This window comes from Erpetoichthys calabaricus, chromosome 9 (assembly GCF_900747795.2).
Source record: "Erpetoichthys calabaricus chromosome 9, fErpCal1.3, whole genome shotgun sequence".
NCBI lineage: Eukaryota > Metazoa > Chordata > Cladistia > Polypteriformes > Polypteridae > Erpetoichthys > Erpetoichthys calabaricus.
Window position 1 is genome coordinate 77,412,063 of NC_041402.2, and position 26,340 is coordinate 77,438,402.

A 26,340-nucleotide genomic window follows, 5' to 3' on the forward strand; every position below is an offset into this window, starting at 1 on the left:
CACTACTGAAATAAGGTCTTCAGAGTATCTCACTCACATACAAGGGAACAGTCTAAGGCCTCAGAAATAATCTTTTATGGACACAAAGATAAAAATGAGAGAAACTAGAGAAATGATGAGTAGATAAGGAGCAGAAACTATTAAGAAGAGGAGACGAAAGAGAGAGAGAGAGAGAGGTAACTAGTAAGTGAGTGTGCGGAGTGAGTGCAGACTCCTGATTAATTATTACTCTGAAACGTAACCTAATGTTGTAACAATGAATGTTTAATGATTGGGTGAAAAGTGCTCATCTGAACTGAAACTAGTCAGATCATTGCAGTAAAAGGGGTGAGGCATCATGCAATAAACAGTGGGAGCAAGTGAGAGAAAGAGAAGTAACCTGGCTAGGGTGCTAAACAGACGCCTGGCTGCTATCTGTAGGGTCTGCTGACATGTGGGATTATTTGCTGGATTGAGGCAGGATTTGAAGAGAGACAGTCTAAGCTTGGAGAAGTATGAAGTTGTGCGAAGCAGCCATGGAGCTGGGAATGTCAGACTACTCTTTGGCCATCAGTCCCTCCTACAACATGTTGGAGTTTGAAGCCCTGCGTGGGATGCCTGCTGGAGAAGGTGAGTTGGAATTTGTATGGCTGGTAAACTAGTACTTGATAGCTTATGCCACATTCTGACACAGAAGACGGCATAATCAGAGTCTGGCCAAAGAATATGTTTTGGAAAATTAGTGGCCTACAGGAAAGATTTCTTGCTACATTCCAGGATATAACTTCACCAAAAATAGCACACTGAACATACTGCTAAAGAACTAACCTGTCCCTACTCTTTACCAAGTGAAGAATAGTTTGTTTGACTTTTTTTGTCCTAAATATCCAGATATTATGTTTTCACAAGCTGTTAAAATTATTGCTAGGTTAGGCATGGACACTTTAACAATATTCCAGTTGCATAAAAAATAATTTAAAAATCACATAAGATAGAATGCATTCAGCTTAAAAAGATCGGTGAAAATTTAAGACTGAGAACTGAAAGGGTTAATGCCAGTCTGAGCAGATGATTAGGTTGTTTACTCACTGACTGATAATTAACAGATAATTGTAAAACTCTGCTTTTACATATAGCTGGAGAAAGACAGGTCAGTGGGCAGCACAATGACAGGTTTTCAAATTTGTAACAAGACTATAGCTAAATAAAATGTTGCGGCAGATATACATCGCTTTATATAGTTTTACAATCAGACCAATGAATAGCTGAGTATGTAGTATAAAATAGCTTTATGAAGAGTAAACATGCCATGTTATATAGTATGTTGAAATAAAAATTTCTTCAAGTTGAAAAACCATACTATTTTTCACTCAAATTCTAATTCTTGATTACATCTTGCCTGAAGAAGGGGCCTGAGTTGCCTCGAAAGCTTGCATATTGTAATCTTTCTAGTTAGCCAATAAAAGGTGTCATTTTGCTTGGCTTTTCTCTTCACTCAAATTCTAAAAACAGATGCCAAGCAAAAACCCGATCTTGATGATCTGCTCTAATCTATGAGGTGCACATAAGGCCAAGAGAGGAGTGAGGGTCAATTGGATATTTATTGAGTGATTTTCCCTATCATTGGCATCAATTGCTGAAGACAAATTTTGAAGGTGAATAAGCTGAACTATTTTGAAAATGTTTCGTATCTTTTGCATTTTGCTTTCTAGTAGTTTAACTCTGAGAACCAAAGTGCTAAGGCAAATCAGATGAGTTTTAAATCATTCAGTTTCATATTTGTACTTAAATAATAGATAAAATGTTTAAAACTTATTTATGTAGAGTAAATCATAAATTACTAACTTCCCTTGTGTTCTTTCCAGGGAGATGTATCACTTGTTTAACTGTGCATGTTTAAGAGACTATTCCAAATACTGTAAATATCTAAAGAATAAGAATGTATATATGTTAATCAGGGCGGCAGGGTGGCAGGGTGGCGCAGTGGGTAGCGCTGCTGCCTCACAGTTAGGAGACTCAGGTTCGCTTCCTGGGTCCTCCCTGTGTGGAGTTTGCTTGTTTTCCCCGTGTCTGCGTGGGTTTCCTCCGGGTACTCCGGTTTCCTCCCACAGTCCAAAGACATACAGGTTAGGTGCATTGGCGATTCTAAATTGTCCCTGGTGTGTGTGTGTGTGTGTGTGTGTGTGTGTGCCCTGCAGTGGGCTGGCGCCCTGCCTGGGGTTTGTTTCATGCCTTGCGCCTTGTGTTGGCTGGAATTGGCTCCAGCAGACCCCCGTGACCCTGTAGTTAGGATATAGAGGGTTGGATAATGGATGGATGGATATTTTAATCACAAGGATCAATCCATTGTCTTTTTGCACCCCAGTGTAACTAACATAGCATTCTAAAACACACTTAGTCAACCTATCATCAAACACTGGGCCCATGACAGGTAAGAGCCCTGGATAGGGAACCAGTCCATTGCAGGATCCACTTATGCAAACACTGATGGCCGATGAGGAATCATCCATTAACCTAACCTGTAGGAGGAAACCTAAACAGACACTAAGTGTTAATGAAAACCTCACACAGAGAATCAATAAGTTTACATTCCGTTTTAATAGCCCAGTTATTCACAGAAACCCAGTTTATAAACTAACATGTAAACCCTTATTCAGGTTTGATAAACTGGGTTATTGGTCTCAGTGAAACCAGGTTAACAGACACAGAGTTCTCCAAGAGTAACCCGATTATTTGGCCATGTAAACCCTTAACCAGGTTACAGTCTGTCTACATTTACACTCTCAGCCTGTGCATGCATTTTCTTCACACACACTTCCAGCAGCAACAGATATAAAATGGTGGATATGTCCACAACATATATTTCTAGATGATCGCATTTTTCCTTCAGCTGATTGAAATAATCAGTCTCAGTATTTCAGAAATCACTCAATTTATATTGATAACCTTTTACATACAGTGCCAAACTCAGCAGCACAATCTTGATAACAACAACAACAATTTAATTTTTTATTTAGCCCAAAATCACACAAGGAGGCCACAATGGGCTTTAACAGCCCCTGTTTTTTGATAGCCCCCCAGCCTTGACTCCCTAAAAAACCAAGAAAAAACTCCCAAAGGCAAAACAGAGAGAGACTCCCTTCCAGGTAGGTTGGGCAAGCAATAGGTGTTGATCAATCTCCAGTTTAGTATGATAACATGATAATGTAACATGCATTAAGCAGTCTGATTACTTTTTGAAGTAACAAATAACCTAAACCAATACTTATTACATTAAATTAAAAATACCTGCACTATTATTATCACGTACAGTACTGAGCGAAATGTAGGATGCACATGTACTGGTGCACCACTCCTCTGGAGGGCTCAATCGCACATCTAAGCAGGGAAGACGGTGCTGCATGCAGTCCGGTAACAGAAACATATTAATAAAGTATCAGTTTGAACACAAAAAAATTATCACATGCTTCATGCTTGCTTTTGGAGGCACACTGGCCGATGATGACGTTAAACAATTTTTTGCACAGTCTAATTGACATTGGAGAGTTTTGCCAAAGGAAAACAAAAGACTACTTACCCATGTGATTTTTAAGAAACCAGATTTCTACCTTAACTATGTCACTCACCTTTTCCAATTATTCTTGTGCATTTAAACTCACTGATTGACTGGTTACAGGATTTTAACAAAATACTGGATATGTAAGGCGGCAGCAGCTCCTGCCACTTTACCACCTTTCAACAATACATCATATAGCTAAAATATCTTCAAATGATTTGGTTAACACTGGTACTTCTAGGTTACAGTATCCTGAGTTTGAATCTCACACTTGGTGACTATTGGTGTTGAATTTGCATTTTCTCTCTGTGTCTGCAAAGGTTCTTATTCTGCTGGACTCTGATTTTCATCCCACATCCCTAAACAATATGTGTTTTAAATTTAATGACTATTCTAGCTTCAGAATGCCCCATGTGAATTTAGGTGTGTGTATGTGGGCCCTGTGATGGACTGATGCAGTGCAGCCAACATATCTTCTAGAACCCCTTGACACTTACTTGGATTAAGCGGGTTTGATAATGTATTATATATATATATATATAAAAATTGTGCAAATAAATCTAAAAATATATATTTATGTACTGCCGGGCGGCACGGTGGCGCAGTGGTAACGCTGCTGCCTCGCAATAAGTATACCTGGGTTCACTTCCCAGGTCCTCCCTGTGTGAAGTTTGCATGTTCTCCCCGTGTCTGCGTGGGTTTCCTCTGGGTGCTCCAGTTTCCTCCCACAGTCCAAAGACACGCAGGTTAGGTGCATTGGCGATCCTAAATTGTCCCTAGTGTGTGCATCCGGAAAGTATTCACAGCGCATCACTTTTTCCACATTTTGTTATGTTACAGCCTTATTCCAAAATAGATTAAATTAATTTTTTCCTCAGAATTCTACACACAACACCCCATAATGACATAGTGAAAAAAGTTTTTGCAGATTTATTAAAAAAAGGTTTTTGCAGATTTATTAAAAATAAAAAAATTGAGAAAGCACATGTACATAAGTCTGCGGTGGGCTGGCACCCTGCCCGGGGTTTGTTCCTGCCTTGTGCCCTGTGCTAGCTGGGATTGGCTCCAGCAGACCCCCGTGACCCTGTATTTACGATATAGCGGATTGGACAATTACTGACAGACTGACTGATATTTATGTATCTATCATTACCTGCAGAAGTCCTTGTGTCTGACTCTGTGACGCTGCCTCCTGCTGGAAACGGCATCCACTTACTGTGCTCAATATGCGGGGACCGAGCCACTGGAAAACACTATGGAGCATCAAGCTGTGATGGCTGCAAAGGGTTCTTTAGAAGGAGTGTCCGCAAAAATCATGTCTACACGTGCAGGTGGGTGTGTTAGTGTAAAAGTTTGTGCAAAGTTACTGTGGAAGGTTGGTTTGGCTGTGAAAACTATAATATCAATAATGCATATTCACTCTCAAATTTTTATCTGCAGTTTAAAAGTACTGTATATGACGCTGACATTTCCTGCTTCAGCGCATGGCATGGCTAATTTTCATAAGTGGGCATGTATGCACAGTTAGATTTTGAGAATAATTTTCCCAAATGTCTAATGTCTGAGGGTACAATATCATCCTGATAAAATACATCACATTTTGTTCAGACAGGGCCTGTCTTTTTAAAAAAATATGCTACCAAATACATCAACGTAATTGTTTATTATGAATGTTGCAATCTTGTAAGAATGACTAACTAACTATGCTTCAGAGTTTAACCTTTGAATTTTCTCAAAGAATAGAAGTGATCAATTCTGTTAAATCAAGAGTGTCTTCCCTTACTTTCTAATACTTTTTTTCTATTTTTAAAAATGTTTTTATGTTTTCCTACATGTTTACAAAACATGTCCAACTGTAGTTAAATTACCACAAAAATACTTTCTTTACAGCAGTTATCCCACCTTTGCATTCCTGTTCTCGACACTCGTTTATGCTTTATTTTTTCAGACAGGCTGTTTAGTCAGCTGTAATTGGTTGATTCTCACTGCATTATCTGATTTTATCAATAGTTGCATATCAGTAACTGTGAATGACAGGTCACTGGTTAAATTAATTCTAACTATCTGTCAAACTGACAGCTTTTAAATTTTAAGTGAAGAAAGTTGTGTGATATTTTACTGTCATTAGGTTTGGGAAGAAAAAGAGGCGGTTTCACAGGCTAAAGATGCATGGAAATATAAAAACATAACTTTACATAATCACACAAAATTTCAAGAAAAATAGCCCAAAATGAGGAGTCACACCCAAGCCATTTTTTTTTCAAACACAACGGATTCTAAAAATAACCCAATTGTATGTGAAACTCCTCCATTTGGCAATTATGGAAGTTCATACAAGTATTTAATGTTTTAGCTTTAAATAAATATGGTAAGTCATAATTACCTGAAGGGGCAGCACGGTGGCATAGTGGTAATGCTGCTGCCTCGCAGTAAGGAGACCCGGGTTCGCTTCCCAGGTCCTCCCTGCGTGGGTCTTTGCATGTTCTCCCCGTGTCTGTGTGGGTTTCCTCTAGGTGCTCCGGTTTCCTCCCACAGTCCAAAGACATGTAGGTTAGGTGCATTGGCAATCCTAAATTGTCCCTAGTGTGTGCTTGGTGTGTGGGTGTGTGTGTGTGCCCTGTGGTGGGCTAGTGCCCTGCCTAGGGTTTGTTCCTGCCTTGCGCCCTGTGTTGGCTGGGATTGGCTCCAGCAGGCCCCTGTGACCCTGTGTTAGGATATAGCAGGTTGGAAAATGATTGACTGACTGATACTTACCTGAAGATATCAGTAAGAAAACAAAATAGCAATCTAACCAAGATTTTGGAGCAATGTTCTCCTGCCTTGCAGTCTGTTTCCCCACATCTAAGTATCAAGAGCATTTTGCCTTGTGATATCAGCAGAAACTCATCATAAAATTTTGTTTCTACACTGTGCTGGGAAACCAAACCTGCCATTTTTATTTAGTATTACTCTTTTGAGTTGATTTTAAAAGATAATACTTGGCTCTTTTTATTGGTATTTATATAAATATTTTACATTTACTCATTCCTGCATTACTTAATGTAGATTGCTTCTGAGAGTATGGTGGTGTTCTATTTAATCTGGAAATGTTAAACGTAAAATTATCATTGTTGAAACTAAATCGAGTCCCCTATTGTGACTATACATAATGTCTCACCAAAAAGTAGATAGTGTATCATTGCTCTTTTTAAAATATTGTAACTGAAACTGAACTGAAAATATAAGCTATACTTTAACAGATGATGGTACTCACAACAAAGTGTATGGCCTTCATGACAGACTGACTGCTCAAACAACAAACACAAGTCAAAAGAAATTGGGGAAACAATTACTGGTTTCTCTCCTGCTTAGTAATATTTAGATTAGTAACGATTTCCGTGTGCAAACTCATAAAAAGTTATAAAATAAGTCATAAAATTTCTGCTATTTGTTATAACACTGATCATCAGGGACCTCCCATTCGACAAGCCAAACACATTACTTAATATTTTAACTTGTTTCTCTGCCAGTCAAGCAATATAAAGTCAAAAAAAGCATAAATAATCTTTCTACAGAGACACATTTGGTCTTCATGGGATTCTGGGAATTGCTAATTAGCCTAAAGTGCCCAGCTCCTGAAAACTAAAAAAAAAGTCAGGAAACAAGAAAGATTTTGCTTTTCTTTTTACTTGATTGGATTTTTCCATGAAATCTTAGTGGACCACTTTTATTTACTGTAAATTGAGTGGAAAAAGATTTTAGGGATATTGCAGAAGTTGACTTGGTAAAACACAAAGTCAAGAGATCAGCATTCAGGTTAATGAAAATTTCCTAAATTACTGGTCAATTAAAAAAAATTAATACGAGAGCATTCTACATGAGAAAATTGTTTAAAAACTATATTTTAAACTCTTTCCTTTTTTTCAGCAAAGTTATGAAGATTTCCTAACCACACAGCCATCTTAAATAACATGGCTGTCATGATGTCATGAGTCATATGATACATGTGTCATGTTTAACACAAGCATATAATTATCAAAGTGACATGATACATAAAATGACAATGCCCATGAAAACAAGAGCTTCAAAATAGCGGTGCCCATGCAAACAAGAACACACAAAGGAAATGCACATGTAAACCTCAACACAAAATGGCAGTAATGTGATGTCATTGAAATAATGATCAAAAATATAATCAAAAACAAAATGGAATGTTATCTACATAATACTGGCATTTTTTTTAAAGGCACTCCTTATCCTCTGCTTCTCCAAGCATTGCAATGACAAACAATGGCTATATATATAATGTTTATAAAGATTACTTCATATTTTTATTGTCATAACATTTAATCACAGAGGATTTAATTTGGCTTTTTAGACACTGATCAACAGAAAAAGACTCTCTAACGTCATTGTGAAAGCAGATGTCTGCAACATGTTCAACATTAATTACAAATCTAAAACACAAAATGATTAATTCCACAAGTGCTCACCTCTTTAATATGACACATCTACAGTGCATCCGGAAAGTATTCACAGCGCATCACTTTTTCCACATTTTGTTATGTTACAGCCTTATTCCAAAATAGATTAAATTAATTTTTTCCTCAGAATTCTACACACAACACCCCATAATGACATAGTGAAAAAAGTTTTTGCAGATTTATTAAAAAAAGGTTTTTGCAGATTTATTAAAAATAAAAAAATTGAGAAAGCACATGTACATAAGTCTGCAGTGGGTTGGCACCCTGCCCAGGATTGGTTCCTGCCTTGTGCCCTGCGTTGGCTGGGATTGGCTCCGGCAGACCCCCGTGACCCTGTGTTCGGATTCAGCGGGTTGGAAAATGGATGGATGGATGGATGTACATAAGTATTCACAGCCTTTGCCATGAAGCTCACAATTGAGCTCAGGTGCATCCTGTTCCCCCTGATCATCCTTGAGATATTTCTGCAGCTTAATTAAAGTCCACCTGTGGTAAATTCAGTTGATTGGACATGATTTGGAAAGGCACACACCTGTCTATATAAGGTCCCACAGTTGACAGTTCATGTCAGAGCACAAACCAAGCATGAAGTCAAAGGAATTGTCTGCAGACCTCCGAGACAGGATTGTCTCGAGGCACAAATCTGGGGAAGGTTACAGAAAAATTTTTGCTGCTTTGAAGGTCCCAATGAGCACAGTGGCCTCCATCATCCGTAAGTGGAAGAAGTTTGAAACCACCAGGACTCTTCCTAGAGCTGACCGGCCATCTAAACTGAGCGATCGGGGGAGAAGGGCCTTAGTCAGGGAGGTGACCAAGAACCCGAAGGTCACTCTGTCAGAGCTCCAGAGGTCCTCTGTGGAGAGAGGAGAACCTTCCAGAAGGACAACCATCTCTGCAGCAATCCACCAATCAGACCTGTATGGTAGAGTGGCCAGACGGAAGCCACTCCTTAGTAAAAGGCACATCGCAGCCTGCCTGGAGTTTACCAAAAGGCACCTGAAGGACTCTCAGACCATGAGAAAGAAAATTCTCTGGTCTGATGAGACAAAGATTGAACTCTTTGGAGGAAACCAGGCACCGCTCATCACCAAGCCAATACCATCCCTACAGTGAAGCATGGTGGTGGCAGCATCATGCTGTGGGGATGTTTTTCAGCGGCAGGGACTGGGAGACTAGTCAGGATAAAGGGAAAGATGACTGCAGCAATGTACAGAGACATGCTGGATGAAAACCTGCTCCAGAGCGCTCTTGACCTCAGACTGGGGCGACGGTTCATCTTTCAGCAGGACAACGACCCTAAGCACACAGCCAAGATATCAAAGGAGTGGCATCAGGACAACTCTGTGAATGTCCTTGAGTGGCCCAGCCAGAGCCCAGACTTGAATCCGATTGAACATCTCTGGAGAGATCTTAAAATGGCTGTGCACTGACGCTTCCCATCCAACCTGATGGAGCTTCAGAGGTGCAGCAAAGAGGAATGGGCGAAACTGGCCAAGGATAGGTGTGCCAAGCTTGTGGCATCATATTCAACAAGACTTTAGGCTGTAATTGCTGCCAAAGGTGCATCGACAAAGTATTGAGCAAAGGCTGTGAATACTTATGTACATGGGATTTCTCAGTTTTTTTATTTTTAATAAATTTGCAAAAACCTCAAGTAAACTTTTTTCACATTGTCATTATGGGGTGTTGTGTTTAGAATTCTGAGGAAAAAAATGAATTTAATCCATTTTGGAATAAGGCTGTAACATAACAAAATGTGGAAAAAGTGATGCGCTGTGAATACTTTCCGGATGCACTGTAAATCATCACTGGTGCAGTCATTTGACTTTAGAAGTCACAGAATTGGCTTAATGAAGATCACTGGTCTGTAGTTTCATTTTATTCTATTAATGCACCTCATCTGGAAGGTCCAACCTGTGGTGAGTTAGTATCATGGCCTAACCTACACAATGAAGACAAAAAGAACACTCCCTGTAACTCCTTGAAAAGCTAATTAAAAAGCAAAGGATGATACAAGAGAATATCCATAATTGCTGAATATCCCTTGGAGTCCAGTTGAATCAGTCATTAAGGCAAAGAGTATGTAAGGCACAGCTTTGAATCTGCTTAGAAAAGGCTGTCCACAAAAGCTGAGTAATTGCGCAATGAGAAAACAAGTGAGGGACGCCACCAAAAGATCTATGATAACTTTGAGGGAGTTACAAGTTACAGGAAATCAGATTGGAGAGACTGTATAGAAAACTGTTGCTCAGGTGCTTCTCCAGTCACAGGTCTATGGAAGAGTAATAAAAAAATGCCACTGTTAAAAAAAAAAACGTGACATCTTGGCAGAAGCCACATGGGAGACTCTGAAGTCAGCTGGAAGAAGGATTTATTTTTTGGCTGTCAGACTAAAAATCATGTACTGGTAACCTCAGTCGATCAAACACAAAGATAAAGGGAGAGGTATAACTGTTTATTAATTCAGGAGCGTCTTTCATGTTGTGTGGATTATCTACCTTCATTGGGTACTCTGAAATGCTGGATCCGAAATTAATAATTCCTAGGAATGCCAAAGTAAACAATATGCTCCTTGAACTGAAGAACTCTACTACAACACAAGTAAGGCATATTTTTCAAAGCATTTGATCATTTATAAGCATATCTGCATATTGCTACACACCCAGTGAACATCATGCACTTCTTTTTCAAATGACCATTTTTCAAGCTAAAGTTCAAATTATTCTTGCAAAACAAATCCTAACTGAGAATTTTGAGATTAGTTTGTCAATAATAATGACTAAAATTGAAATAGTCCAAAGTTCTTAAAAAAAAAAAAAAAAACTGAAAATATAAAATATGAACTAAAATAAGTTTGGCTTTTAGGCAACCATGAGACATGGAGGTCTGAATGGCTTCCACTTATTTGTCAAAAGCTAGAGCTGTGCTGTGACATCCTTTTAGAATGATGGGCATAAAATACTGCAAAGCTAAGAAAGCTGAGATGAAGGCTTCTACAGGACTTTCCTCATTTAAATGAATTATGTTAATCATGGAGGAACAGTAGCCTATCCAGCAGCATCCTGCTTCATGAAAATAGATTTATTTAATAATACTATCTATCTATCTATCTATCTATCTATCTATCTATCTATCTATCTATCTATCTATCTATCTATCTATCTATCTATTGGCATAACTAATACAATTGTACTTGCTAGGGAGTATTAATCATAAAAATATGTTAAAATAAAATGCTTTAGAGTATTAAAGACATATACCAGTGATAAGTAAACCAAGCTAGGAGGCAATGAAACTTTCATTAAAGAAAATAAAAAGTAATAATCTTCTAATAATCAAGGGTCTAAAATTTGTAACCTTTTATTTGAGCATTTTATAGCGTTCCATTGCTAAAGAGAAAAAAAATTTGATACAAACTCCCCTCTTCCACATACTGTATTACCCAAAATATTCTTCGTGTTTCATTAATTGTTGTTTAAGTCTGGGCATTTTTGAAGATATCAGCATGATTAGCCACAGAGTTATTATTCTAACAGAGAAATGTAAAAATGCATGAAGAATCAAAGCACTAAGATACAAGGCTTTCTGGCTTTTTAAAGGGATCACTGAGTAGGGCCAACTCTGCCTTCTGGAATTCTGGGTTGAAATGCCATCATGGTTAGTCTGCATGAATTTTACAGGCTCTGACTGCATCTACATTTTCTACCAAGTCCCGATGATCATATGGTTCCTGCCTTTTGCCTTATACAACTACGATAGCCTCTGACTCCATGTAACCCTGCAATGGAAAATGTGGGTTAAAGATAATAGACAGAGGGATGAATTATAGCAGTTTGAGTCTATCTCACAATCTCTTCATTCCTGGCATTTTCCATGAGATACAGTCCAGATGTTAACTGCTATGTTTGTGCTGTCCATACAGGTTCAGTCGGCAATGCGTAGTGGACAAGGACAAGAGGAATCAGTGTCGCTACTGCCGTCTCCGTAAATGTTTCAGAGCTGGAATGAAGAAGGAAGGTCAGTTTTTGGGAAGAATGGGGGCTGCACTAGATCTTTAAACTGTATTTAAACCTGTTGTGCCTTGGGTTACAAACTGGCTAAGTTCTTAAAGATGACAAACAATAAATAATCACATTTCACTCTAATTTCATTGAAATCTTCTAAATTTATGTTGTTTATACAAATAGATGCAATCACATTATACTTTCTAATCCCTTGTGACTCAAAAAATACAAATGTGAATTCAAAAGGGCTAAAAATTTGTCATAAAACAGGAATATAATGCGCAACATAATTTTAAACAGAACCCAGTTTATGAGACTCTTATAACCATCGTAATGGATAAACCAATAATTTTGCAAAAGGAAACAGTAGTACTAGGGTGTTGTACCGTGTTAGCCATTATGAATGTAGTGAAAAGTCAAGCAAAATTTCCTTTCTTTCTTGCCTAAAGAAGGGGCCTGAGTTGCCTTGAAAGCTTGCATATTGTAGTCTTTTTAGTTAGCCAATAATAAGTGTCATTTTGCTTGCTTTTTCACTACAAAATGAAACAGGAACTTTTTATGGTCAGAAGCAAAGTGGTGGGTACTGCCGCTTCCTGAGTCCTATCCCTAATGTGTACCTGATTGATAATATTGATGTAAAGAATCCTGGTTGTCTCTGGCAGTCTCAGAGTGCTGCTGCGAATGAAGGAAAAAACAAGAGGTTTTCACCAGACATGTTCATTTGTACTAAACAAGATCAATAAATAAAAAATAGGCCACAAAAACAAACTTGAATGTTTGGCCCTATAACACCTGGGTGCCAAGACATGGTATCAGGCAGATATGAGATACAAACTGACACGTACATGACTTGAGGTCAACCCGTACTTGCTATATGGTCTACAAACTAACAAGCAATAAGTTCTAAATAGGCTAGGGTTGCCTATCTCGTCACTTCTGTTTTCTTACCTAACATATAGAGATTTATAATAACTGGCTTCAAATATTTATTATTATTATTATTATTATTATTAACTTTCCAAAGACATTTCATTTGTTGCTGCTTGTCTATACTCCAAATGTAGAGTAAAAGGACGATCAGGTGGATCAATTGGATTGGAAAAGAAAAACACATGGGGTACAAATTAAAGCAGTAGCCACTGTTCATCTTCTGTTCTGTTCACTTTCTGTTCCACTCATTTTTTTTGGACTAAACTGGAAGCGTACTAGTAGAAGTGGTGGTTGTCAAAACCTAGAGAATTAGTCTCTACCCAGATCCAACATACAATAATTTCTGACCTTGACTGAATATCATTGCAGTCATGACCTCTGACTGGGCGCAGCCATAGTCCTTCTCAAGTTTCATTCATATCCTGTGCAGCTTGCACTTTCAGTCCTTAAATGAGTTTAGGGTGAATATTTTTATTGTTTTTACCTTGATACATTCTTATCCATTGTCATCTAATGACCAGAATGCATACTTACATAATGTATATACACACATACTGCATGGACATTCTAAACCAATCCAGGCTGTCTGAGTTTAAGGATTATGTTACAGACTGGATTTAGTGCTTACCACATATAATGGACAGTTTCAGTCAGTGACACAGGTTTCATGCCATTTCACTTATAGTTCCAGATGAAAACTAATTATGGTTTCACAAATGCAGTTAAGGTGATAGGGAACGTGACTGTTCCTTTTTCCTCCATGCATCAAAATAGAATTTCTAAAAGATTTTGAGGGGCAATACAGCCATCTAGTGGTCTCCACAATGGACAGCAGACTCCATAAAAAACTACTGTTTCAATTTTAAGAGAAGCCAAGGCAGCCTTTCCTCTACAGTGCCAGAGTGACAACAATAAGTTTAATTTAAAATGTCATAAATTAGTTAATTTTGTGGAATTTTTATAGTGGGGAAAGAAACTTTGCTAAAGAAGAGAGACTAAGATCAGGTTTGTCTCCAGTTAGGTGGATTGGAGGTCCCAAATTGGTCCTGTGTCCATTTGCGTATGGATGCAGGAATGACTTGGGCTGTTAACCATCTTGCTTCCATTACTGACCCCCAAAGTACAGATGGCTCCACATGTCCTGCAATTGGCTTTAGCAGGCTTAAATGTTATGTTGTGTTACGTTATGAGTCCAACTCATAGTAAGAAACTGGTTGTGACAAAAACATAATAATAATAATAATAATAATAATAATTCATTACATTTATATAGCGCTTTTCTCAGTACTCAAAGCGAAACATGATGTCATTGTAGCACTCTGGCATCAAAATTGCTTAATTTTACTCTATAAAGCAACATGGATCTGTCGTTAGTGCAACATAAAATAAATATAAATACCTGAGGCATAGCTCTCTATGTATGAAGCTTCTTGGGATGGTGTTTACTTTATAAGTTATTTACATGTAATGTGGTAAAAAAATCATTCACAGAAGACGATGCTATAATGTATATCTTCTAAGTTTTTAGAACATGTTTTAAGAAATTCTCCATAAGACAAACAAAAAAAAATTTTTAAGAAATGTTCCCCAATAATTAGAAAATACAGTAGTTTGTTAAATGTGTATGTACTGAAAAAACATAAATCTTGAATGTGGTAATGCAGTTATTTTTACACTCACCCAATGTTACTTTTGTAACATTGTAACAATTTAATCAATGTAATTTTGTAACAATGTTTCTAAGTGTGCCATGCTTCTTATATTTTGCTCTTTTGTTATATTACCTTGTGATCATTACAGTTAATAAAACTAAAAGCCATCTAGATAAGTCTCCAATAATCCAGCATATCACTTTCTAGACTACCCACTCAGGTGAAATGTTGTATTCACTTCCCACTGAACTAAACACATATTGATGCTGTTCTAGATATGCTGAGGGCACCTTTATTCCAGTAAAATGTAGGCCAAAACAGCCTCTAATAATGAAAAAAGGAATGCAAGTACCAGAATACTAGTAACTTGAACATAATATAACACCACAATGTTTTTTTATTTATCGCCTCATTCCTATTTTAACCTGTTCCTTGCTAGAATATTGAATAACTTCACAGAGTACAAGCATTTCAGTGTATTCACACATCTGTGATTTATCGTACCAATTGTTTTTGTCATTAGCATTTGCTAAGAAAATAAATAAAAATAAATGTCACACACATGAGTAAGGGGTGAAGGTTGACCTAACTGTATTGTGATTTAGGGTCCAGTACTTTAGCCACTAATCCATGACTGAATATTCCGTACCTTTATTGTGCCGTTCAGGATATGGAGGCCACCTGAACGGCATAGGCAATAACTCATCTTATAATTAGCTTGTCAACTGCAGGGTGCTAAAAGTAACACTTGGATTATTTGGTTTAGGCAATATAATAAATATAGTTTGAATGCATATTTTGGATGTTTTAAGATCAGAACCATTAGCAGACATTTACATATAAACTGTTGTGATGGATTCAACAGTGTCCCAGCTGTGATGGACCTCCATTACTTTACCAGGATGCCAGTGTAACTGATTGTCAGGAAGAGAGGTGTGATATTTCCTGTCCATTTCCCAGATGGATGGCCAGCATAGTGGATGGACGACCTGGATGTAGAAGTATCCCAACCAATATGATCAGCAGTCACTTTCCCTAACAGAAGACCAGAAGAAATGTGGGTCAGTGAGAGACTGCCTCCCATGCTCAGGTTGTCCCCCCATACACTGGGTGGCAGCATCTCTTGTGGCAAGACCCTGTTTTCCATAGGTGTAGTTCCATAGGGCTGCCCTGTTTCAAATGTACCACTATGGAGAGATGTTGGGGGATAAATTCTCTGTTCCTGGGTGGGTCTGCCTGACCTGGAAGTCCTTACTAGAGACAATGGTTTTGGCAATGGAAGACTCCTGGGTCAGGTTTAAAATGGAGCTCTACACCTTAACCAGGGGGTTGGAGTCAAGACGAGAAAATGTAACTGAGGTGGTGATTGTGAATCTGCTGAGGTATTATTGTAAATAAAAGGACGATTTGAATATGAGACTGTTGTTTGTGCAGTTGTGTCAAGGGGTTGGGGCTCAATTATGCCCCCTAGAGCCGCACAGTGAAAAATACTAAACACTCTTAAATTTGTAATCTGTACAGACTTCAATCTGGAAGTCAAGATATTTAACATCATTTTCTGTAGTACAGACAATTTACCGTAGTATCACTAGCCCTAGCATATAGCATAATGATGCAAAACAGGTGACAAATCTCTAGAAATAGCAGAAGTCATTTGGATTAAATAACTGAAGAAAAGTGCTCAGGTATCAAAAAATATGACAACAAAGCATCCAATAATTTTACAAAGGTGATAAATGAATTTGTTAAGAATTCAAAACACATCACTAATCCCAAATGGAAATTTTGAGATGCTGCAAAGAGTCTAAAAATCCAATATGAGGATTATCTGATAATGACTAGATGACACCTCACTCACTTTGTAAACATCATAACCACTCTACAATCTGAAGAAGTAATTAGCATCACATTTACTGTCATGTGAAAAAGTAAATAGACCCCATGTAATGCTTTTTCTTTTTGAACATATATGGATATATACACATTTGAGCTTCATTTAAACAGTATCTTTAGATAAAGGCAATGTAATTGAAACAAAAGTAAATAAAAATTGAATTTGCAACACTATATTCAAGGAAAAACCAACAGATATTCCTTTTCCATCGGTGGAAAAAGTAAGTTCACATTTGGCTCTGATAGCTGGTTTTGCCACTTTAGCAGAAACAATCTCAAGTCAGTGTTTCCTATTACTGTCTAGCAGTCTATGACATCGACTGAAAGAATGTTTTTTCCACTCCTCCACATAGAATTATTTCCTGTGTGCAATGTTTCAGAGGTATCTTGCACACACAACCGGTTTCATATTCTGCCTACAGCATTTTGATTTTTCCATTCCAGAACCTTCCATTTTTTTCTTTCTTTTCAGCCATTTCTTGGTGATTTTACTGGTAACTTTAGGTTCAATGTCATGTTGCAAGATCCAGTTTCAGTTGAGCTTCAGTCTCTTGACAGATTGTATCATCAACTACCCTCTTGTACAATGAAGAATTCACAGAGCTTCCCAGGCCTTATTGCAGCATAGTTGCCCCAAATCATCACATGTCCACCACCTTGCTTTGAAGATAGTATCAGGTTCTTCTGGTCAAATGCTGTGTTTGATTTTCACCAAGCATGGCTTCTGGTACTTTGCCTCTTCTATCCAGAGCACATTGCTCCAGAAGCCCTGGTCTTTGCCTATGTGCTCGTATGTACACTTTTGTCTTTCCCTGATATTCTTTCTGGACAGCAAATATTTCCTCCTGGTATACCTTCCATGTAGATCCACATGCAGCCTCTTTCTAATGGCAGACTCATTCACTTTGACATCAACAATCTGCAAAAGCTACATGTAGGTCCCATAATGAAATTATGGGTTTATTAAAGACTGCTTTTTAGCATCCTGCTGCCAGGATGAACCTGTTAGGGTGACCTGGCCTGGACAATTTGGCAGTTGTTTAAAATCTTCTCCACTTGTAGATGATCTTACAAACAGCGTAATGGTTGGTTTTCTTTTTTTAATCCCTTCCTGAGTTCACAACAGATCTGTGGATGTTTACAAAATGGCTGGCAAAATATATACAACTGGCAGGAAGAAGCAGGATTAAGGAAGTAATGATGTTTGAAGGGTGGAATCCTGAAGATTGGAAGAGGAAGTGATGTCATCAAAAGGCAGTTTCTCAATGACTGGAAGAGGAAGTGATGTCAAACTCCTGAGGATCAGAATAGTGGTTAGTGCTCTGGATCTTCTGCTGGTCTGCACGGGAAAAGGAGAAAGAGTTAGAAGGCAGCGCCAACTCCTGATCGGGTGTGGAACCACATTTATTTGAGCCTGTAAATTGTCTCCAAAGCACACATATGTGACACCTTATAAATCTATTAATCAAAGCAATAATTTCTTCATCAACGATATTTAATCTGGTGGGCCTGGCTTAGAAATGGTTCACCTGGGTATTTGTGTGATCATCCCACTGAAATACTGATATCCAGTCTAAAACGGGAGTGAGGCACTATTGTACTTCTGTGCTTTCTGTAGCAACAGATCCCAGGTGAATAGATATACGTAACATAATATAATATGTTATATTTAATTATTTTGTTATTTTCTGAGATTACATTTGTGTTCATATGGTTATAAAAGTTTTATATTTTCTATTTATATTATTAATATAAAAATTTGATGTATGGTACATTTACAACTCTGTTTACTATATCCAGGAGTTTGTACTGCAAAAATAATACTACAGTTCCTAATAACATATTTTGAAATGCTATACAAGATGAATCTACTAAATTCTCAGGTGCGTATCTAATTAGTCTGATCTCTAAACAGTAAATTAATTTCTTGTTGTAACCTGAAGGACAGAATATTATAAAATGAATAATATTTACTATTCAATATTATGCAGTGGCATAGGAGCACCAAAGTTATTGCTGTCTAATAACAGCTCTGAAGACCCGAGTTGAAATCCCAGCCTAATTACTGGCTGTGTGGGTTTTACACTTTTAATTGGTTTCTACGTGTTTTGCTTTTTTTTCTTCAGAGCACCCTTTGTCTGTCTAATATCCCAAAACATGTAGATTTGGCTGATTGGCAACTCATAATTTGTCCTCTGGGTGTACATGTGAGTGAGCACTTTGCAGGACTTACTATATGTCCTGCCCACAGCTGATTCTTACCCCATGACCAATGCTGTTGAGATACATTCCTGCTCCCCACAACCATGGAATCGATGGAGCAAGTTAAGAAAATTAACAGATGCATGAATATTCAGCATCATGTGAAATTAATAGAACAAAGTAGCTCAATACCACAGTGTTTAGCACTGCTTCCTCAGACCACTAGATTCCTAATATAATGTCTGTGGGTATGTGCAAAAGTAAGTTTTGTGGGACTATAACCCATCTATGGGGTTGTGCCCAGGACTTCTATGATAGCAACAGTTGTTCTTTGTGACCCAGCATTTAGATTAAACAAGTTCAAGAGGCAAGCAAAATAGGCAGATTAGCCATTCCAATAATACAATGAACTACCAAGAAATGGAACAAAGCTGTATGTCTGCTTTTTCCCAGGTGTTTTCTGTAAAATACAAAAGGATAGTCTAGTAAAGGGGAAGCATAAATTGGCCCACTGGTTATGTGTGGGACTATGCCCTGTAATGGAATGGCATTCCATTCATGGTTTACTTTCGCCCTGTGCCTAAGGCTGCTGGAATAAATTTCAGCCCCTTCCAGCACAGATCTAAAACAAGACTGTTCAGTAAACAAATTATTCCAAATATAAACACATTTACTTATCATAAAGAGGTAAATGAAAATTGTAGGGAAAATGAAGTGTGCAAGTATATGGTTGCAATGGATTACATATTTTGTAGTGCAGGTGGATTTGGTTATAGTATTCACTGAGTTTTGGAAGTACAGCTTCTTGGGATGCAGTTCATTTGGCTAAAGCTTCCGTGTTTGCAGGTGGGTTAGGGATAAACTTTTCATACTTCAAACAGTTTAATTTACTACAAGATACAGATGAAGCTTACGCTTTGTGCACTAGATTGGGGTTTTTGTGCTGTAATTCACCAATCTTGTCCTGCCTTCTTTTGCAGTTGCCTTACAGAGGTTCAGTGTGTTATTTATTTATTGTTGTTGTCGATGCTTTTTACTGGCATTTCATGTCTGCAATAAACTAAAAACAGTAAAACCTTGATTATCCGTCAGGTGCCAGGACCGAGGACGTGGATAAGAGAAAAGACAGATAACAGAACAGCTACTTTAAAAATGACATACATTAAATTAGTTTAGCAAATACAGACTGTAGTCATATTTATTTACAAAACAAAACTATATTAATAAAATATAATATAGTATTAACAAAATTTATTAATTCATATAATATTGTAATGACCAGCGTAATAAGCAAACACAACTCAGAGATAATACATTTTTACATTTTACTTGAAATCTTCGTTCTATAACAAACAGTGCCCTGTCTTACACTCCATTATCTGGGTTACGGAGCACACTTAATAAACAAATAAAAGAAAGCTTTCCCTACAGATTAGTTTATCTCCTGTTCTGGACCATACTGTGTCATTCTCCTGTAACACTTCATATATGCAATTCCTTAGGACTTTTGAGATTTAAATATATTAATTTTTATTTTTTTACTTATGAAAAAATGTGTTTCTTTCTATTCTGTCTAAAACCCAAAGCAGTATTTAATCAATGCATAGTTTATTCCTATCTTCTGGTTACTGTATGAAATCAATTTTGTATGCTGATCATTGCATAAGACTTTTCTTATTCTCTTAACAGCATGCATCTTCATTTAGGCTAATCTTACATTTCCAGACTTTAAATGGAGAATAAATGGTTCTAAATAATCCTCTGTAGACCTCAAGTCAAAGCCCAGTTGGGTGGCCCTTATTTTAACATCTTAATACATAATTCTCCTGCCTCCTCACTCACGTCCGTCCGAAGCCGAATGCGCAGTTGCCTTCTGTGCAGCTGCCCGAAAAACCTTACGAGACCGACATCCAACCCCAACATCGCAGCAGGCGGCGGATTTACAGCCGCAAAAATTCAAAGACAAAGACAACTTCGATTAAAGCTCTAGAGGCCTGAAAGGCGATTTCGACTACAGCTCGAGGCCTAATTACGCATTCTGATTCACTTACGCATTCATTCAATACACCTATATCAGGTTTGTGGTGCTTATACTTATTACTATTCCATATTGTACTGGAACATTCATCATTCAATATTATACTATAGGCCTGGAAAATTCATCAACTAACAGTACAAGCCAGTACAGTAATGAGTAAAGCGGACTACAATCATTACAAAACAACTTCTTCGTTACTTATCATTTGTTCTTCATACACTGCTGACACAAACTCGTGCCCGTTTCATCTTACGTTGTCAAAACGGGCTCTTTGTCTAGTCATTCAATAATCTGCTTGCTAGATTGTTCTCCTACAGGGCTCACAGATTTGTTTTTCAGACTACCTACTGTTCATTCTTCAGATTTTGTCTCCCACACTATGAACCTGGCTTTCAATAATTGGTAAACTTGATATGCATGTGTGTATATGAAGTGTTGAGGGGACAAGGAATATCCTAATAACCAGAAAAGCTATGCTAAAACTGAGCCATTTCTAAAGCAGAAAATGGAGTTAACTCGGGTGTGAGAGGCTTAATTATTTTGGGTTTGGTGACACCACAAATTGTGTATAAATGTGTAAATTATTCATAAATTAACATTTAACATTTTATTAAATTTAACATTTTTATTATTCTGGTCAGATTTTTAAGAAATCACTTTAGTGTGATTTTTGCTAAAATGTCTGATGGAAAAATGACCATAAGAGTAGTTTATAATGGGAACGTGGGGGGTTAATGTGCAATATGCAGAAAAGTGTTTTTCTTTGTCTAATTTGATTAATGTTTAATGTACAGGTAACATAACCTTTTTTAGAACAGCATTTTTCATCAGAGATTTTGGCAAAAAATTTGATTCCAGATATGACTACAAGTTTTTCTTTTTTTTCGTCATCTCTTCTCACCTTTATGTAGAGTCAGTATGGTTGATCAACCTTCTCTATACAGCTCAGTCCTGCACCTCCTCACCAGTCAAGCCTTTTCCTTCATATCTTCTTTTACTTTATCCATCCACCTCTACTTTGGCCTCCCTCATTTTCTCTTCTCCTGTACTTCATTCCAATAACTCTTTTGCCCATACAGCGGAACCTCGGTTCACGACCATAATTCGTTCCAAAACTCTGGTCGTAAACCAATTTGGTCGTGAACCAAAGTCATTTCCCCCATAGGATTGTATGTAAATACAATTAATCCATTCCAGACCATATGAACTGTATGTAAATATATATATTTTTTAAGTTTTTAAGCACAAATATAGTTAATATAACCATAGAATGCACAGCGTAATAGTAAACTAAATGTAAAAACATTGAATAACACTGGGAAAACCTTGAACAACAGAGAAAACTAACATTGCAAGAGTTTGTGCTATACTGTAGCCTTATGACCCGATCGCTGTAAACACTTTTTTTTTTAATGAGTTTTAAGCACAGAGAAAAAAAGAACATTTGAACAAATCCGAACTTTATTTAAAAACCAACCATAAACCACCAAGAAAGTAACATTGCGGGAGTTCACGCTAATAGTGTTACAACCCAATCGCTGTAAACACTCTTTTTAAATGAGTTTTAAGCACAGGGGAAAAAAAGGAACATTTGAACAAATCCGAACTTTATTTAAAAGCCAACCATAAGCAACCAAGAAAGTAACATTGCAGGAGTTCACGCTAATAGCCTTACAACCCGATCACTGTGTAAACTTTTTTTTAATGAGTTTTAAGCACAGGGGAAAAAATGAACATTTGAAAAATCAGAAATTTAATAAATAACCAAGAAAAGTAACATTGCAACAATTCACGCTACGAACTGAAAAATGAACATTTGAAAAATCCGTAATACAAAAACTAACCATAAACCACCAAGAAAACTCACCTTGCATGAGTCGAGTTCTGACATGAAGGAAGTGAGGAGGAACTGAGTGGAGAGGAGGTTACAGTTTTGAGGAAGAGTCTTCTGCATCCTCTTCCAGAACAATCCGGTCTCATCGCAGTTGAAGACTTGTTGCAGGATGTAGCCTTCGTCCTCCACTAATTTTGTGAAATTTTTCACAAATTCTTTCGCAGCTTCAGCGTCGGAACTAGCAGCCTCTCCATGCCCTACCACACTATGAATGCCATTTCTCTTGCAAAACTTTTCAAACCATCATCTACTGGCTTTAAATTCCTCACTTTCACCACTCGTAGAAGGATAGTTTTGCAGCAAATCACCATGAATCTTCCTGGCTTTCTCGCATAACATCGCCTCGCTTACGATGTCCCCTGCAAGTTGCTTCTCGTTCAGCCACACTAGCAACAGTTTTTCCACCTCTTCCAGCACTTGAGGCATCTGTCTGGTTAATGCTGTAACTTCTTTTGCAACATCAGCTGCTTTAATAGATTCTTTCTGCTTTAAAATAGTCGAAATCGTAGATTTTGACTTCTTGTACTCGGCGGCAAGATCAGTAACACGAACGCCATGCTCATACTTTTCATTAATTTTTTTATTTACTTCGATTTCAGTTTTCTGCAAAACTTTCTTCTCACCACTCTTCACTTGCTTAGAAACCATGGTTAACTGCAAAAGCGCACGAAATACTGTAGAGCACAAAGAGTTCACAGGTAAAGCACACACGTCTGACTGAGAACAATGAACAGGGAGAGGCTGAACACATGCTTAAATACAGTAATCGGCGCGTACGAACCAGAAGGGAAATGAAATAGAGCCCAAAGAGTTCACAGCGAAAGCATGCATGCATGTGCAAGCACGCACGTCTGACCGAGAACAATGCAACACGTGCAGAAATCATCGGTGCGCACAAACCGAAAGGAAAACTGGCTTGTTCATATACTGAGTGTATGGTTCGTGAACCGAGGCCAAAGTTTGGTGAACTTTTTGGTCGTAAACCGATTTGTACGTGTACCGAGACGTTCGTGAACCGAGGTTCCACTGTACATTCATTGTCTCTCCTCTTCATAGGTCCATACCACTTTAATTTACTTTTCTATTCATTCTTAGATATCTCTCCAATATTTTTGTTGTACCTTTGATTGTCTCAGTTCTTATTCTGCCCTTTTTTGCAACTCCACAGATCCATCTAAAACAAAATAACTTAGATAAAAGTTCTAGAATCCACCACCTAAAATTATGCTTTAGGAAGGCAGTACATCATTTATTATAGAAAGGCTTTCCAAAGCAAAACAATTATGCCCAACATTTTCCCTACAATGCCTTAATTTGAGGTACTGGTCCTGTTTGGCCTTACAGCTCTGGGGGATTAGGTTTGAATCCCAGCCCAATTATTGTCTGTATGGAATCTTTCACTTCAGACCAGTTTATGTCTTTTTTTGGAGTACTCCTCTTTTCTACCAAAACCCCAAAGAATTTTCGGCTAATTGGTAATTCTAAAATTACCTAATGGTTTTGTGAGAATAATGAGGAAATGATGCCCTGAACAGGATTGTATTATCCAGATATCAAAATTTGATGGATAGTCCTTTATACAGTAACTCAGGAGAGATTTTAGTGTTTGGCTTCCAAGAGAAAGCACCTCAGGGCAAGGTCATAACTTTAAATATGTAGTTAACATACAGTAACTATAGCTAATCTTCTGACCACAACAATATAAAATGTGGCCCCCTCACTGTAATGATCTGGACTATGTTTTATATTTTTTCAGCCTTTACCCTGGTTTCCAAAAATAATGGAGATATTGTTTGAGGGGTTTTAGAGGTCAAGGAATAAAATGGTTACATCATTGAGAATGTTTTTGAAGATGTTATTTTTGAAATGTATATTCTCAAGCAGCAATTTTATTTTTATTATGGTCGCCACCATTTTTTGCTGTTTAGGGTTCCCAGGCTGTTGCTAGGTAGAAAGACTGGAGTTGTGTGTGCATCACATCTTTACCATGACTGAATAAATGTCATTGTCACTTTCTATCTGTTCTAGTGTGTGGAAAGATATCTATGAATACCAGTTCTTATTAGTTCTTTGACTTTGATTTATATCTTGTTTTTGGCTAAGGCTATATGAAATATTGTTATTGACTCCCTCATTACATTTCTGAATCTATGGTTTGTCCTCACATTTTGTCCTTTGTTTATTTATTTCTTGCCCTTCTGGTTACAACTGTTTTATTACAATTACAATCTCCCATATTATTATATCTTACTTTAAACTGCTGCTACTGTGCAGTAAGTACACGCACAAGATAAATTAAACTTCAAGAAGTGTGTCTAGAATATTGGCAATATATTGTCTTTCTAATTTCCTGTCATTTTTGTCTTTTAAGATTTCCTTTATTAGGGTACAATGTCAGTTGTATACACCAACTGTTGGAATGAAAATGATTTGAAATTAAATACATTTTATTAGTACACATGACAAATGCCTTGGAATATGTGTGTTGAGAATAATGCCCTGGAGCAAGAATGATATGAGTGATTTTGTAGGTGTTGTAAACTGCAGTTACACTTTGCTCATTTCAATTAGATGAGACTTGTGAAGTTCGATTTATGTGTTAGACTGTTAATCCACAATTTATCATGGACTGGGACAGCAAGTATAGAATATAAACAGTATATTGCATGTGCTATATGGATGAGAAATATGTTATTAACCTTACAATTGTAAACATTTATAACCCTTTAATCCAATTCATAAAATGGAATTTTTGTTTGGTAAAATTGTGTCTTAATTATTTTAAAAGATGTTAGCTGTGACAACCTCAAATTAAGAACCCAAAAAGATAATTTCACCCAGATGAACCTGTCAAATTTTGTGTTTTGAATTAAGTTTTCAAAATCTACAATGCTACTGAGGGTACATACTTGTAAATCTACATATTTTTAAAATAAATAGCAGTGCTTTATTCCATTTATAATTTTCCATCAAGATTCCATCTTTTTGAGATTCACTTATTTCATTTTTAAAATGACACAGTCTGGAGCTTATTCCAGTACCAGTAGCTTCAATGCAGATAATGTATGACCCAAAGAAAGCCACCAGCTGACATGAGAGAGAGGAGAACCTGCAAACTTCATGCAGACATTGATTGGGCCAGGATTCAATCCCAGTCTCCTACAGATCTGAATCAACAGCATAAACCAGTAGGCCATCAATGCTGCCTTTGTTGGAAACATAATTGTGAAGTGGTTTAATTTATTTTGTGATATGTCCTTTAAATGAAATTACTTTAGAAAATGATATTGAGTTAAATATTAATCAAAGGGATTAACACCATAGCAAAAAGTGAATAAGATTGTAATTATTGTAACCCCACGGGGGCACCTGAGAGCTACAAACCACAGACACAGTAACTCACCAAAGCAAGTTCCACAATCATCTTTCTAGTAATAAGCCACAAAAACTGTAAATCAATTATTCTTCCTTCTTCTCTCTTTTGCAAAGTGTTGCCCGCTGCCTCGCAACTCTGACTAATCCATGTGTGGCAGCAGGTTCCTTTTATGTCAGACCCGTTCTCTCTCCTCTAGGAAGCACTTCCAAGCCATAGATAAAGTATGGTGGTCCTTCCCTGACAGCGCTCTCTCTTGATCCCCAGGGACACTGAAAGGGCTGCCCTTCAGGACTCAATTTCCCAAACACCCCTGCAGGGAAAAAAATGGAAGAAATCTTGGGAAAGGCAATTCA

The 26,340-nt window shown here is 37.4% G+C and overlaps 1 protein-coding gene across 2 annotated transcripts in view; it reads left to right on the forward strand.

Moving 5' to 3' along the window:
- The first annotated feature begins 290 nt into the window (after positions 1-290).
- Positions 291-26,340, forward strand: part of hnf4b (hepatic nuclear factor 4, beta) — a 55,032-nt gene continuing 28,982 nt past the window's right edge. The window contains exons 1-3 of one of the 2 annotated variants that reach the window (XM_028809790.2): positions 291-609; positions 4,695-4,866; positions 11,921-12,015. In XM_028809790.2, the coding sequence (XP_028665623.1) occupies positions 495-609; positions 4,695-4,866; positions 11,921-12,015 (382 nt within the window). In that variant the 5' untranslated portion in view covers positions 291-494. The remainder of the gene's footprint in view (positions 610-4,694; positions 4,867-11,920; positions 12,016-26,340) is intronic. The other variant, XM_028809789.2, reaches the window with a different exon arrangement.